Source organism: Capra hircus, chromosome 25, assembly GCF_001704415.2.
Source record: "Capra hircus breed San Clemente chromosome 25, ASM170441v1, whole genome shotgun sequence".
Lineage (NCBI taxonomy): Eukaryota > Metazoa > Chordata > Mammalia > Artiodactyla > Bovidae > Capra > Capra hircus.
This window is the reverse complement of record NC_030832.1, coordinates 20959300-20976197: the sequence shown is the minus strand read 5'-3', so window position 1 is coordinate 20976197 and position 16898 is coordinate 20959300. Positions and strand designations below refer to the sequence as shown.

At 50.7% G+C, this 16898-nt stretch overlaps 1 protein-coding gene across 2 annotated transcripts in view; it reads right to left on the bottom strand.

The window, feature by feature from the left end:
* The window catches only part of SCNN1B (sodium channel epithelial 1 beta subunit), a 75520-nt gene that overhangs the window by 16411 nt on the left and 42211 nt on the right, over window positions 1–16898 (bottom strand). For both annotated transcript variants that reach the window (XM_018040979.1, XM_018040980.1), the window contains exons 2-4: window positions 10038–10356; window positions 6784–7060; window positions 5510–5700 (exon numbers count right to left, since the gene is read on the bottom strand). In XM_018040979.1, coding sequence (XP_017896468.1) covers window positions 5510–5700; window positions 6784–7060; window positions 10038–10356 — 787 coding nt within the window. The remainder of the gene's footprint in view (window positions 1–5509; window positions 5701–6783; window positions 7061–10037; window positions 10357–16898) is intronic.

Genomic DNA, 16898 nt, shown 5'->3' with positions numbered 1-16898 from the left:
ACTCACTGGTGAGCTTGGGGGAAGTCACTTCACTTCCCTGGGCCTTGTTTCTCCCGCCCTAACACCAGGGCAACAACAGCACCCACCCAAAAGGACTAAGGTGGGGGCTGGAAGCTGAGCACACTGAATTGCTGGACAAATTCACCCCCGATCCTCAGAGCCTGGCACTCGGTAGACAGACACTCAGTAAATATTTGTTGCATAAATTATAATACATGATAAGAGTAGCAGCAGAGATAAGCCTGGAAGAGTGTATGTGGGGGTGGGGAGTGGGTCGGGGGAGGGTTCCTGGAGGAAATGAGGCCTGAGCTGAGACTTGAAGGATGAGTAAGAGGTAGCCGAGCTTTGCAGGTGCAGGGTGGACGAAGGGCACCCCAGGCTGGGGGTGGGAGTGAGGGTGGGAAGGACACTGAAGGCCCAGAGGGAAGAAACCGCTCTGGGCGGGCACCGTGGAGTCTCTCTCCCAGGGGGGATCAGGGCTGCGGCCACAAGGGAGGAAATGAGTGGGGAAAACCAGTTGCAGCTGGGCGCCGGCTCTGGAAGGAGAGACCCCGCCCCTGGGACATGGGCACGCGATGTTCCCAAGGAGCTGCCTCGGACACCTACCGCCCAGGAGCGGGAGGTGGCTCTGGGCGCGGCCAGATCCCCTCCTGTCCCAGGTTGCACTCTGAGGCTTGCCAACTATTTGCTTGTTGATAAATGTTCTTTACCTGGAGAGGCTGCTCCCAGCACTGGCTGACTCTGGCTCCAGCTAAGCGTTTCCCTCCCGAAACCTTCCCTGGAACAGAGGCTAGGCATAAAGACAGAGACCAGCCAGCTCCCCGCAAAGACTGGGAGATGGAGCGCCCTAGCTGGGGGCCGCACAATGGCAGTGGCACTGGGTAGCAGGGTTTGGGGAAGGGAGAAACCGGAGGGCCGACCCTTGAAGCAGCAATGACGCACATGTGCCTGAAAAAGTGAACGCCAAAGTCGCTCAGTTGTGTCCAACTCTTTGCAGCCCCATGGACTGTATAGTCCATGGGATTCTCCAGGCCAGAACACTGAAGTGGGTAGCTTATCCCTTCTCCAGGGGATCTTCCTGACCCAGGGATCAAAATGAGGTCTCCCTCATTGCGGGCGGATTCTTTACCAGCTGAGCCACCAGGGTAGCCCAAGAATACTGGAGTGGGTAACCAATCCATTCTCCAGGGGATCTTCCTGACCCAGGAATCGAACCAGGGTCTCCTGCACTGCAGGCGGATTCTTTACCAATTGAGCTACGAGGGAAGCCATATGTGCCTAGAGCTTGGTTCCTAAATCCCATTCTCCAATAAAAGGACTGGAGCTTCTCAGAGAAATGGCTGATTCTAGGACTGGGGCATCTTTTAGTGCCAGAAAGTAAGGAAATACTAAAACAATAAATAAATGGATGAGGACACGTCGAAGGGACACAGGAGCCAACTGAAGGAGCTCTCAGTGGCCAACACTGGAACATTTTGAGTAATAAAATAAATAGTGTGGTATTGGATTACAACCCAAATATACAAGAGTCCATACTAGTATAAATAAATGATTGAATAAATAAACAAAAGAAGACATTCTGTACAGAAGAATTCCGAATAGCGTCTGCTCCCCTCTCCAGGAGAAGTGGAGTTTAATCTCTCTCCCCATGCCGCTTCCCAGACCCCACCCCACAGAGTACAGGCTGAACTTAGAGCTCATGATACAGAGCGTGGCCAGAGAAGCTGAGCACACCCCACCTTAACCGAGGGAGGAGGGTCAACATCACGGGTGGTACTGAGTGGCTAACACGTACCCCCTGATAGGATGTGACAAGGAAGCCCTCCACCTCTGTGGTCTTCTTCCTCCAAACCCATCTTATCTGTGTAAACCCAGATCAACAGCTTGCTATAAAACACCTGACCAGCACCCCGAAACGGTCACGGTCATCCAGAAGAAGGAAATCTGAGAAAGTGTCACAGTCGGAGGGGACAAATGAGAGTAACAACCGACAGCAATGTGGTCTCTTGGATGGAAGCCTGAGCAGGAAAAGATCATCAGGAAAAACCGATAAATCCGAATAAAGTGTTGGGTTTGTTTACAAGTGATGTGGCCATGTTGGCTTCTTACTTTTAATAGATTACGTGGTGACTTAACATGTTATGGATAGGGGAAGCTGGGGGAGGAGTACCAGGGAACTCTGTGCACTCTCTTTGAAACTCTTCTATAAATCCAAAACTACTCCACAATAAAAAGTTAATCTTTAAATTGCTCCTATAATTCTTAGCACGTGCTTAGCACTGTTCTAAGCACTTTATCTGTATAAACTCACTTAATCCCCATGATTGCCTTATGAGGTCATTTCACTATCCCTATTTTCCAGATGAGAAAACTGAGACCCAGAGAAGCTAGGCAGTATGCCCCCAAACAAAAAAGTTGAAAGTATTAGTCGCTCAGTCCTGTCTGACTCTGCAACCCCATGGATGGTATGTAGCCCATCAGGCTCCTCTGTCCATGAGATTCTCCAGGCAAAAATACTGGAGTGGGTAGCCATTCCATTCTCCAGGGGATTGTCCCAACCCAGGGATCGAACCTGGGTCTCTTGCATTGCAGGTGAGTTCTTTACCATCTGAGCCACCAGGAAAGCCCAGCTGGTATTCAAAGCCAGGTGGTTTGGTGTCAGGGTCCAAACGTGGCTCATACTTTCCTAGAACTCCAGTGGCTGCACCTTCAGCATTTGCTAATACGAGGCAGAGAGGATGGAGACCAGGACAGAGCAAGGGAGCCAAAGTGTCTGGGGCCCAACACTGGGAGGGCAGAGAGAGGTACGTGTCCTCTGGCGCTGAGTCTGAGGCTAATTCAGGAAGATGGGCAACCAGTAGGCTGTGGGACCGAGAAGCAGCATGGTGGCGGGTGGACCAGGGTCTCCGTGCCAAGGAACCGCCGAGGGCTGAAGAAACAGGCTTGGGAAGGGTAGGCGGGGAAGGAAAATGATCTCGATTTCTGATGAGCGATGAAGTGACGCCAGGTGGGCCTGGCTCAGACTGCCACCTCGGCTACTCACCAGGTGTGTGACCTCAGAGCTGTTGCTTAACCTCTCTGAGCAGGGCTGTATCACATAAAATAAGGGCTTGTTGCCAGAGTTAGACTGACTGATTTTATACATGTAAAGTGCTAAGAATAGTGCCTGGACATAAGAAGGGTGCAATAAGTGTTAGCATCATTACTTAAGAATGAGTTCCTTGTGAAATGTGGGTTTAATGAGAGCAATACTGAGTTCATCGCTACTGTCAGCCTGTCACGCACATTAACTTATTTAATATTCCAAAGAACCCAGGAGAGTAGGCATGGGCTTCCCAGGGGTGTCAGTGGTAAAGAACCTGCCTGCCAGTGTAGGAGACACAACAGACATGGGTTCGATCCCTGGGTCGGGAGGATCCCCTGGAGGAGGAAATGGCACCCACTCCAGTATTCTTTCCTGGGAAATCCCAAGGACAGAGGAGCCTGGCGGGCTACAGTCCATGGGGTCGCAGAGTCAGACATGACTGGGCACGCACAGCACGCAGAGTAGGCACTGTTGTTGCCTATTTTATGCAGGAGGAAAATGGAGGCATATCAAGGTTAAGACACTTGCTTGAAGCCACACAGTTGGAAAGACAGAGCAAGGATTTGAACCCAGTGGTCTAACTGCAGAGCCCAGCCTTGACTGCCTCACTAGATTTATTCCCCAGTCACAGCCACACCACAAAGTTATGCGGCCAACACCGGGTGCTGCCTGCCCATCAGCCATCTTCTAGTCACCTGACCCAAACAGGGCTGGCTTTGGAGGGCGCCATCTTGGCAACACGCACGCCATCCCCAGGCTGCCTCCGGCCCTGGATCAGGCCAGGAAGTTGCTCGGGGCTCTGTTTAGGGACCGTGCTGTGTGCAGAACACACATCTTTGAGCCCTGGGATCCCACTAAGGGTTGCTCACACAAAGCGCCAGGAATCGGGCAGCAGGTCCCAGTGGATCCTAACAGATCCCACTTTTTCAACTCACTTGCACTTCAGGGCATATTCTGACTGAGCAGACAAGCCATATGTTTTAAATTACCATATTACACCTCTCTCTTTTAGCTGTGAGGGTAAAGATGAACTTATAGGCACAGACCTCATTTACTGGGTACCCACAACCTTAAGGCAGGCTGCCAGGAGTGGTGAGGCAGGTAGGCTCTGAAGCAAGTCCCCCCAGAGAGAGGGGTTGGAACCCAGCCTGCAACCAGCCAGCAAGGACGTGTGCCATCGGTGGAGGGCTGGCACGCAGTTCTTCCACCTGTAGCTCCCTCCTTCTCAGATTCTCACAAAGGGCCAGGTGGGCAGCTCTGCCCACTCAGGGGGCCTTGACTCCTTGTCACGACCTACACCTGCCCTGAGCCTGTGCTTTCTGGGGGACAGAATCAGCAGATTCTTGACAGAGGTCCCTGAGGATTCATGAGCTGACTGATGCGAGCTGAGGCCACAGTCCCTGGGAGTTTGAAACTGGTAGCCTGTCACTCGTCCAAAGCAGCAAGACTCGGCAAAAAGTCCCTTTCTCCAGAGACCTGAAGTGTAGGAAATCTGAAGCCCCAGGCCAGGAGGACACTAGTGCCTCGGGGAAATGGGACCGGCCAAAGCCTGGGGCTGGACTCGGGGTGGGGGACGGCCGCTATACCAGGAGGCTGCCATGAGGCCAGGAGGGGCCACTGGGGCCTCAGCGGCTCGCCTGCCTGTGCCCAGCCTCCCTTCCCGAGTGACTCGCCCGTCGAGTCTGTCCGACAGCTGGGGACAGAGCTGGGCTCTCAGACCAAGGGTCTGGATGGTCAGAAGCTGGAGGTGGCGGTGCGGGGAAAGAGGTGGAGATCTGTGGACCACGTGTAAGAGGACCCAGGCTTTCGGAGTTAACGCTGCCCTCATCCTGCCATCTTCTCAACCCTGGGGTTGTTTGGGAAAATGGTGTTTATGCCAAAGGCTTCTAGGGCTCTGTTCTAAGTGCTGACATGAGCTGATTCATTTACTCTACATGAGACACAGATATGGTTATTGTCCCATCTTAGGGATGAGAAAACTGAGGGCAGTAGATGCTGGGCGTTGGAGGATAACAGCTCATGGCTGCCCCTTCTCCCGCCTCCTTGCCTGGGAAGTTAGGAGACCCCCAGCCCATGCTCCTGGGGGTGGCACACATGCAGGGAGTGACTGATGGGGCCATGTGCAAGGGTCCAGGCCCCCACTTAAGGGAGGACAGCTCTGCGGTGCAGTTTACGGGGATGACGCCTGGGTTAGATGCTACCTGAGGCTACATCCTCCCTTAGCGCCGTCCTCTTTCCCTACAGACTGTCCCTAAAGCGATGCTCTCGGGACGTGATGGGGCTGTCAACGCATCCTCTTCTCAGGTTCCCTCTAAGAAGCCGAAGACAGCAGGGTACAGATAACTGGGGTGCATGCTGAGTGGCCAAGCTGGGGTGTGGACCCAGGATGGGGACCCCGGCCTCGGGAGGCCCACTGGCTCTCACCTGTAGTTGCAGGGCTCTGCCCCAAAAAGGCAGGCCAGGATCAGCCGCTCGGCGGGGTAGCCCATGGCCACCAGCTCCTGGTTTGGAACCTGTGCGAAGATGTTGGTGGCCTGCAGGGTGTACCACTCCGTCACGGCCTGGGTGGCGCTGCTGAAGTTCCGGAAGGTGCATGTGGTTCCATTGTGGCTGCACTGCAGTGGGGGGAGGGGGGTGCGGTGAGAGGAGTTCCTGTGGGTGGGGGCTGCTGCAGGCCCCCCCACCCTGAAAGTCAGGGCAGCGAGGGTGCTGCTAGCTGCCCTTCCTTGGGTGGCACCTTGGGGCTGGGGTGGCCAGCGGCTGGGCTGGTGGGCAGTGTGTTGGCACTCACAGTCACAAGGCTTGGGTTGTCCACTCACACACACAAAGCACCAGCCACCCCCATATAACATTGCCTCAGGCCTGAGCCAACTCACTTGCACACACATCCACACAGTCACGTCCACACAGACATCTTTCTAACACCTGCAGTCACATGACGTCCTGGTGTCACAACCACATACACACGTGTCCACATGCCTAGAGTCACACAAGTGGCCCCATACTCATGCTCACATGGACATGTGGGCAGCAGACACATTTGACCCTCCGCTCCCCCAACTCCACTCCCAGCCCCCTCCCAGACATTCAGAGGCAGCCCCCTGGAAGCTCGGTGGACCACGAAGGACTCGAGACTTCAGGTTCTGACCCCCTCTCTGATAGGGGAAGATCCTGACCACATATGGGGTATGGGAGGCAGTGGGGAGTGTATAGCCCCAGCCTGGGTCCCCAACCAGGGCAGATCATCAGAATCACCAGGAAGCCCATTAACAAGCCAGATTCCTGGGTCTGGGCCCAGAACTGCCCTTTCAGATTCTCTAAGAGTTGGGCCCAGGGCTCTGTGTAGTTACAGAGCCCCCAGGGATCCCAGGCACAGACAGGGAACCTTCTTCCCATCTGCAGGCTTGCGGGCATCCCAGCAGTCCAGTTTTGCTTTGGCAATGACTGTACAGCATAGCTGTGGTTTTCTACCTGCCCAATATTTATGCCCCTGTCTTCTGATAATAAGACTTAATTCCTTCTTCAGGAAGCCACCCACCCCTACCCCTTCACTCAGTCCATGTAGTCTGATAGAGGCTGACTTCACCCTCAGCTCTCCCCTAGCCAAGACCCAAATTAGTTAGGGAAAGAGACTCCCATCAGACTCACTGGAGAGGGCCCACTGTTTGAGCCATGCTTGGGGAGGGGGACCCACTTACTAGTCTCATGGCTACTTTGCACCTGTGGGCACTGCAGGGCCTTCCTGGTGCTGGGCTGCTGCTTGCTGAGCCATTGAAGTTGTCCTCAAACAGGTCCAGAACCACTGGGTGGTGGGGGTTCTGCTCGTTGATAAAGACCAGGGGCGTGTGGTGCCAGATAGACAGGTTCAGGGCCGTGGTGGCATTGACCTGGCTGAGCTCAGGACCCAGGATCCTCCCCAGGACTGCCTCCATCAGTGCGTCCAGGTCCTTCAGCAAATGCTGGACTTTGGAGTACCTAGGTGAGGGAGAGGGCCAGTCAGGGGGGCAAGGAGGGTAGCTGCAGAGCAGAGCGGCCATAGTTCAGTCCCCTCCTACTCCAGCGTGGCTGCCGCCACGTGTGGAAGGCTGCTCCTCCCCGCGCCCAGCACCCACCTTGCGACCCACCCACCCATGCATCCATGCCTCCTTCCACCACCTGCTCACTCATTCTTCACCCAGTATTTGGTGAGTATCTACCATGTGCCAAGTACACAGAGGCTATTATAGCAAACAAGACAGAAACAAGACAAGATGAAATTCTCATGCTACTGAGACAGAATCCTCTGGTTATTGATCCCTCACCATGTGTCAGGTGCTAGGTGTTCCCTGCATCTTCTTTGAGTTAATTTATAAATAAAATTCTACAATGACCCCCCACATGTGGATAAAGAAACTCTGGGAGTTACTATGATTTCCTGAGCTCACCCCACTGAAGAAGGCGCAGAGCTGAGAACCTAGGTTTGGTGGGCCCCAGTTGGTATCTGTGGGTGTACAGGGTTCGGACTTCTTCCTAGGAGGGGTATAATATTGGAAGAGGGGCAGGTCTGTGACCTTAAAGTCCTAAATCTCCAGCAGCAATTTGGGGCATAGGAGCCAGTTTCAGCAGGGAGAAGACTGTGGGGTTGGGATCCAGGATCTTCTCAGTCCCGGAGGTTCCCATACTGGAAATGGTGACCAGTCAGTCCGGCAGAAATGTGTCCACCCCTTTCCACCAGGCCCTAGGTTTGGGGGCTCCAAGCCCTGCACCCCTGTCACTACAGAGCCCAATTTATCCAAGACCCTGCCCAGAGTGCGGTCTGCAGGGTGGTGTGTGTCAGCTCTGGCTGGAGGACTTCCTGTAGGAGAGGGCACTAAACCCTGGATATAGGCCCAAGGGCTAGTATGCAGGCGGCCAGCAGCCAGAGCTAACATCAGTCACAGATGCTGACACCGCCTGTCCCCTGATCACCAAACCAGCCACCTCTGTGTGCACAGGGAGGGGAGGACTGGGAATGTGCTGGGCTGTGGGGTGGGGGCTGCTATTATAGCCTGGATGTCTACAGCTGCTGTCAAGCTTGGTAAGATCTGGGTTTGAATTCCAGCATGCCACTTAATGGGCTTCCCTGGTAGCTCAGCTGGTAAAGAATCTGCCTGCAAAGCAGGAGACCCTGGTTTGATTCCTGGGTCAGCAAGATCCCCTGCAGAAGGCATAGGCTATCCACACTCCAGTATTCTTAGGCTTCCTTGGTGGCTTAGATGTTAAAGAATCTGCCTGCAATGCGGGACACCTGAGTTTGATCCATGGGTTGGGAAGATTCCCTGGAGAAGGGCAGGCAACCCACTCCAGTATTCTTGCCTGGAGAATCCCCGTGGACAGGGGAGCCTGGTGGGCTACAGTCCATGGGGTTGCAGAGTCGGACACGACTGAGTGACTAAACGCAGCACAGCATGCCACCTAATATCTGTGTGACCGTGGGCAGGGTAACCTCTCTGAGGCTCTCTTCTCTCATCTGTGAAATAGTGGGGGGTTAAACATTTACCCTAGAGGATTTTTGGAGGATTCAATAGGGTGATGCTTATAAGCAGGGTCTGTTATTATAACTAGTAAGAGTTTTCTTGAGTAGCTTAAAGACCCACCCAAGCAAGGAAGAACAGCCCTATGACCAGAATGAGGTGACTTTCTGATAACTGGAAATGTAACCAGGAAGTATGATTTTCCTTCCAGGACCTCCTTTTGGACAAGAACGTTTCCTGTGACTCAGACAGGCTGGCTCATTTTTCAGCTCCTTGAATGCACCAGGCTCTGTCTCACCCCAGGACCTTTGCATGTACTATGTCCTCCACTTGGAGCACTCTCTTCATTCCACCTGGCTAACATCTACTCATTTCCTGGGGCATTTTTCTGTGACCTCCTGCCTTTCGTCAACCGACTAGGCTGGGTCTCCTTGGGTGTCTCCTTCCTAGGCCTTGCCATCCAGTGGTTAAACAGTGGCAGCTCTGGAGTCAGATAAGACCTAGATTCGAATCCCACAGTTGCCCACTGTGTGTCTCTGAGCAAGTTCCCTCACCACTCTGAATCTCCATTTCCTGACCCGTGCACTGGGGCTACTAGAGTAGTGCCCCCCAACCCCAGAGTGGTTGTGTGGATTAGAATGACACGAATTATCCAAAGAACACTCAACATATTGCCTGGCATTTAGGCAATATTATGAAATGCACTCAATGCATGGTTGCTATAGATGGCTGGAAGATTTCCTGTAGGAGAGGGCACTAAACCCTGGATACAGGTCCAGTTTAATCCTCACGATGAGAATGATTTCAATATTTATGGAAGAAAAGATGAATGTCTGTTTTCTCTAGGAGGCTGTGATGAGGACAGGAGGAACTTTGTTTAAGTTACAGATGTATTTCTGGTGCCCCATAACAGTGCCTGGCAATAGCAGTGTGTTAGTTGCTCAGTTGTGTTATTCTTTATGACCCCATGGACCGTAGCCTGCCGGGCTTCTCTGTCCATGGAATTCTCCAGGCAAGAATACTGGAGTGGGTAAGCCATTCCCTTCTCCAGGAGTTCTTCCTGACCAAGGAATCAAACCTGCATTGCAGGTGGATTCTTTACCATCTGGGCCACAAGGGAAGCCCCAGTAGTAGGTGGCAATAGTAGGTGCTCAATAAATACACACTGACTCAATAAATAGGCACTAGTGTGACTGAGCCTGGCATGCCGCAATTCATGGGGTCGCAAAGAGTCGGACACGACTGAGCGACTGAACTGAACTGAGTGTGACTGAAGGGACTACCAGGTATTTTTGGAGGTTCTTTTTAAGCTGAGGAGGTTTATGAATTTTGAATCCTACTTGCTGCAAAGAGGGAAAGAGACAGAGAGAGAGAAAGAAAAAGGAGGAAATGGGAAAGAAGGACGGAAAATGAAGGGAAGCAGCCCTGCTGAGACCAGCCGTGCTCCAGGGACCACCTACTGGAAGGGGCTGGCGTTGCAGATGGTGACGGCGGGGAAGTCCATGGTCTTGAAGCCGATGGAGAGGGAGACGCTGACCTCCCAGTTCAGGTAGGTCTTGATGAAGAGGCCCCACTGCCAGCAGACGAGGGAGGTGAAGAGCAAGGTGAGCACGAACCACATGGCCTTCTTCTTGGGCCCCTCGCAGATGATGCGCTTGGGCCCATGGGTGTTGGTGTTGTCACAGTACCACACCAGCAGCTCCTTGTATGTGTAGCCGGGGCCCTTCTGCAGCCGATGCAGGCCCTTGAGCAGGTACTTCTTCAAGTGCATCGTGGCTCCTGCAGAGACAGCCGCGAGAGCCACGTCAGATACCACGCCAGCCTCACGTCCCAGGATCTCCCAGCTGTGACCAGAGCATGGGCACTGGAGACAGGCAGGCTGGCCCTCTCTCCATTCCTCCCCACCTCCCTCCCTTCCATCTTGCCATTTATCATCCAGCCAGCTGGGTGCTAAGGCACTAAAGTCATGTCCGATTTGGTGTGACCCTATGGATTGTAGCCTACCAGGCTCCTCTGTCCATGGGATTCTCCAGGCAAGAATACTGGAGTGGGTTGCCATGGCCTCCTCTAGGGGGTTTCCCCGACCCAGGGATCCAACCTCAATCTCTTACAACTCCTGCATTGGTAGGTGAGTTTTTTACCACTAGTGCCCACCCCAAAACCTTTATTAAGTGCCTACTGTATGCCAGGCACTTAATTAGCCCCTCTGAACTCAGTGATGTGCAAAATGGACATGGTTTCTTCCCTCTGGGAATTTCCAGCTTAGTGGACAAGTTGCTTAAACTCTCAACTTCTTAGGTTCTCTGTGTGCAAAACAGGGACAACTGTACCTAGTTTTTACACAATTGTGAGAGGGTGAAATTGACTGATGCCTAAAAGGTGCTAAACACAGTGCCCAGCACAGACTAAGTGTTGGCTGCCTTTACAGCAGCTGTTAGTGCTGAGACAGACATCAATCATATAACCCATCAGGATGAGTAGTCAGAAAATGTGACAGGAAGGATGAGGACCCTGAGCGCCCAGAGGCAGGAGATAGTGGTGGTTAAGCACGAGGACTCTGGAGCGAAATGCCTGGCTTTGAATCTTGGCTCTGCTACTTTCTAGCTGGGTGACTTTGAGCAAATCACTTTCTCAGTGGCTCAGTTTCCTCGTCTTATAAAATGGAGATAATAACAGTCCCCACCTCACAAGGCTGCTGTGAAGACTGAAATGAATGAAAATACAGAGTGTCGATTAAGGCCTGGCACCTAAGCGTCAGCTACCATTGTTACAAATAAATATCACTCCTCCTAAATCTGGGAGTGAGTTCTTGGAGGAGTTGAAGGGGAGGGCAGGAGAGGAGTGGTGGTGGGCAGCGGGCAAGGCCTTGTGGGCCAGGCTGAGGATCGGGGTTTCAGAGGTGGTGAGACGCTGTCAACTCTGCAGTGTGAAAAGATCACCCAGCTGCTTGGTGGAGACGGACCGGAGTCGGTGAGGGTGGTCCAGGAACCCTGGGAGCTAGCTGAGGTTCATCCAGCAATGGGAAACCTTCCGAGACTATTTCCCACCTGTGTGAGCAGACAGGGCTCTTGGGATGTTAACCAAGAAACTTGTCAAAGAGCCTGGCAGATGATGGTGTCTCAGGAAATACCTGCTCCCTCCTTCCTTCTCCCCAGAAACAGAGCTGGAACCTGCTGCAGGAGTGCCCCAGCCCCATCCCTGAAGCCCCAAAAGGCCAAACTTCCTTTGTGAAGTTGTCCTGACTCCCTGGCTGGAATGACCCCTGCCTTCCTCTCAGAGCCTCTGTCTCTCTGGGGGCTCTGCGGTGGGCAGGGCGGTGCCTGCTTCCCAGAACCCCCTCCCCCAGCTCTGATGTTTCCACATGAACCCCTCCCCCAAGTTCAGTGGGTGTGGGTGGCCAGGCCACCATGCCTAGCTCTGGGGCAGGGGTCTCGCACGACCCCAGTTTGGACCATTGGAATTCAGTTCTGTTACTTTATACTGGAGTAACTGAGGAAGTGTGGGCTTGCCAGGTGGCTCAGCGGGTAAAGAATCTGCCTGCAATACAGGAGATAAAGGAGACGTGGGGTTAGTCCCTGAGTCAGGGAGATCCCCTAGAAGAGGGCATGGCAACCCACTCCAGTATTCCTGCCTGGAGAATCCTCCCCACAGACAGGAGAGCCTGGTGGGCTACAGTCCACGGGGTCACAAAGAGTCAGACACAACTGAAGCGATTGAGCCACATGCATCCAACTGAGGCACCAACCTCCCTTTCAGCTAAGACTGCTAAGCTGGTGGTGTTTGGCATTACAGATGGGGAGAGACTGCCTGAAAGGAAAGCCAACACAGAGGAAAGCAGAGCCATGAGACCGAGGTTTCTGACAACATCACGTGAACACCTGGATCCAGCCATTGCTGAAGCCATTTATTCCATTTATTTACTCAGCAGATACGGGAACCAGTAAATTTTCTTTCTTACTCATGCTGATACAAACTGGATGTCTATCATTTGCAACCAATGAGAAGGAAATTCTCCCCGTTCTACTCTGTGTCATACTTACTTGTCCTGTGCTTTGTCACTCTCCTGACGTCATAAGCCCCCCAAGGGTAGCAACGCTGTATTCCCAACAAGCCCAGCACAATGCCTGGGACACCACTGAATAATGAAATGAATGACGCCAGACCTTGATATCTAAACAGAGATCTTAAACTTACCCAAGCATGCTCACTGCTGACCTAATTTTCTGACACAGTAACACTTCTCACCTTCCTGGTCAAAGCATTAAGGGCTGTACTCGCTAACTCCACTGTCTCTGCTCTCTGATGGGAGGCAACCTCCATGTGCCTCTCCAGGCTATCATGGCTGGTGGACAGATGTTCACAGACTAACCCAACCCCTCTTTTTCCCAGAGAGCCCATTCCCTGCTCTGGAATAATAAAGTAATAATAATTATAATAACAACTACGAGAATAACATCAAAGTACTGAGTATTTACCATGATCCAGGCACTGCGATGTGCTTCTTATGTTACTTCACTCCTTATGTTACTTCAATCCACAACCCTAAACCTGGAAAGAACTGGGGCTTCATCTGTCTTGTATGGTCCAGCACCCCAAGGCCCAAGAGGTGAAGAATACATTCAGTTCAGTTCAGTCACTCAGCCGTGTCCGACACTTTGTGACCCCATGAATCGCAGCACACCAGGCCTCCCTGTCCACCACCAACTCCCGGAGTTCACTCAGACTCACGTCCATCCAGTCGGTGATGCCATCCAGCCATCTCATCCTCGGTCGTCCCCTTCTCCTCCTGCCCCCAATCCCTCCCAGCATCAGAGTCTTTTCCAATGAGTCAACTCTTCGCATGAGGTGCCCAAAGTACTGGAGTTTCAGCTTTAGAATCATTCCTTCCAAAGAAATCCCAGGGTTGATCTCCTTCAGAATGGACCGGTTGGATCTCCTTGCAGTCCAAAGGACTCCCAAGAGTCTTCTCCAACACCACAGTTCAAAAGCATCAGTTCTTCGGCACTCAGCCTTCTTCACAGTCCAACTCTCACATCCATACATGACTACTGGAAAAACCATAGCCTTGACTAGACGGACCTTAGCCGGCAAAATAATGTCTCTGCTTTTGAATACGCTATCTAGGTTGGTCATAACTTTTCTTCCAAGGAGTAAGTGTCTTTTAATTTCATCACTGCAGTCACCATCTGCAGTGATTTTGGAGCCTCCCAAAATAAAGTTTGACACTGTTTCTACTGTTTCCCCATCTATTTCCCATGAAGCGATGGGACCAGATGCCATGATCTTAGTTTTCTGAATGTTGAGCTTTAAGCCAACTTTTTCACTCTCCTCTTTCACTTTCATCAAGAGGCTTTTGAGTTCCTCTTCACTTTCTGCCATAAGGGTGGTGTCATCTACATATCTGAGGTTATTAATATTTCTCCCAGCAATCTTGATTCCAGCTTGTGTTTCTTCCAGCCCAGCACTTCTCATGATGTACTCTGCATATAAGTTAAATAAGCAGGGTGACAATATACAGCCTTGACATACTCCTTTTCCTATTTGGAACCAGTCTGTTGTTCCATGTCCAGTTCTGAGTGTTGCTTCCTGACCTGCATACAGATTTCTCAAGAGGCAGGTCAGGTGGTCTGGTATTCCCATCTCTTTCAGAATTTTCCACAGTTGATTGTGATCCACACAGTCAAAGGCTTTGGCATAGTCAATAAAACAGAAATAGATGTTTTTCTGGAACTCTCTTGCTTTTTCGATGATCCAGTGGATGTTGGTAATTTGATCTCTGGTTCCTCTGCCTTTTCTAAAACCAGCTTGAACATCAGGAAGTTCATGGCTCCAATAAAAAGTTGTGGAAGAAACTGATCCAGGGTCTCTCTGATATATACTCTCATGCATTCTCCTTTAACCATTCTGATTCAGTCAAGAAGAAAGTCTTAGGTCACTAACATCGGTCTGAAAGTGAAAGTGTTAGTTGCTCAGTAGTGTCCAACTCTGCGTCCCCATGGACTAAAGCCCACCAGGCTCTTCTGTCCATGGAATTCTTCAGGCAAGAATACTGGAGTGGGTTGCCATTCCCTTCTCCAGGGGATCTTCCTGACCCAGGGATCGAACCTGGGTCTCCCACATTGCACGTAGATTCTTTACCCTCTGAGCCACCAGGGAAGCCCATCCATCTACGCCCCTCTAATTTCCCAGCTTAACAATGAGACGTCAAGCTCAGAGCCTTGTCAGGCAATGGTTGTTGTTGAGTCGTTAAGTCGTGTCCTACTCTTTAACCCCCTATGGACTGTGGCTGCCTGGCTCCTGTGTCCTCCACTATCTATCTGGTATCAACAACCTTCTGTTTTCACTGGGCTTCTTTTTTTTTTTTAATTTAAATTTATTTTAATTGGAGGCTAATTACTTTACAATATTGTATTGGTTTTGCCATACATCAACATGAATCCACCACGGGTGTACAGGTGTTCCCCATCCTGAACCCCCCTCCCACATCCCTCCCCGTACCATCCCTCTGGGTCATCGTAGTGCACCAGCCCCAAGCATCCTGTATCCTGCATTGAACCTGGACTGGCGATTCGTTTCACATATGATATTATACATGTTTCAATGCCATTCTCCCAAATCATCCCACCCTCTCCCTCTCCCACAGAGTCCAAAAGACTGTTCTATACATCTGTGTCTCTTTTGCTGTCTCGCATACAGGGTTATCGTTACCATCTTTCTAAATTCCATATATACGCGTTAGTATACTGTATTGGTGTTTTTCTTTCTGGCTTACTTCACTCTGTATAATAGGCTCCAGTTTCATCCACCTCATTAGAAATGATTCAAATGTATTCCTTTTTAATGGCTGAGTAATACTCCATTGTGTATATGTACCACAGCTTTCTCATCCATTCATCTGCTGATGGACATCTAGGTTGCTTCCATGTCCTGGCTATTACAAACAGTGCTGCGATGAACATTGGGGTACAACGTCACTCATTATCAGAGAAATGCAAATCAAAACCACAATGAGGTACTATTTCACACCAGTCAGAATGGCTGTGATCCAGAAGTCTACAAGCAATAAATGCTGGAAAGGGTGTAAAGGGAACCTTCTTACACTGTTGGTGGGAATGCAAACTAGTCCAGCCACTATGGAGAACAGTGTGGAGATTCCTTAAAAAACTGGAAATAGAACTGCCTTATGACCCAGCAATCCCACTGCTGGGCATACACACCGAGGAAACCAGAATTGAAAGAGGCACGTGTACCACTGGGCTTCTTTTTAAGAGGGATCTTCTGTTAATAAACAAGAGATACTGACTTTTGCTTTAGGTTCATAGATACATGTAACTTAAAAAAAAAGAGAAATTGATTTAAAAATATTGATTAAACAATAGTATTACATGCAACAAGAACTGTGAATGGTAGGTAAATAACAGAAGTTTGTTGAGTACTATCTTATCACCTAACTACTCTGGGACATTAGCCAAGTTAAAATCAATAAATGCTATAAACAACTTTATGTTGTTCTTGTCAGATTTCACCTCCCGGGCGACAGGTGGCCTGTGTTTGGAATGTATACACACCTTGTGTAGAAAGGTTTGAATTAGCTTACAGCTTAAACCAACCCAAACAAGCCCAGTGGAGACCAAGTCCAGGTATGAACTTGGGAAGAGCGGATGCAGTTGGTCATACTTCAAGAGTCACAGATTATTATCTATACCTTGTCCCTGAACTTGTGGTAACATTGCTGGCAGCAAATGAAGAAGCAATAAATGCCATGTACAACCATTTCTGTTTTCTTCTAAGAGAAAACATCTGCTCACTTTCAGACACAAATTGCACTTGAGATTTGACTCAGTGTCCTAGCGGATGGATAATGAGAAACCCAGTGTGTGTCTCTACTTATTATTTTGACAAAAGACACATAAATATTGATACTATTTAATATGGTCAATTCTTCTGAACCCTCTATTCGATGTTGCAAATGGATAACCCATGAGCCGTATTGGGTTTGCAAAAGTTTTTGTTGTTGTTAGCATATGTGTCCATGCTTAGTCACTCAGTCGTGTCCAAATCTCTGCAACCTCATGGACTGTAGCCCACCAGGCTGCTCTTTCCATGGGGATTCTGCAGGCAAGCATACTGGAGTGGGTTGCCATGCCCTCCTCCAGGGGATCTTCCCTACCCAGGCATTGAACCCAGGTCTCCTGCATTGCAGGAGGATTCTTTATCATCAGAGCCACCAGGGAAGCTGCATAGTATTTTAACAAATATATAATTTCCTTTTGTAAATAACAGTTTTGTTGAGATAGAATTCACATACTATATAACTCACC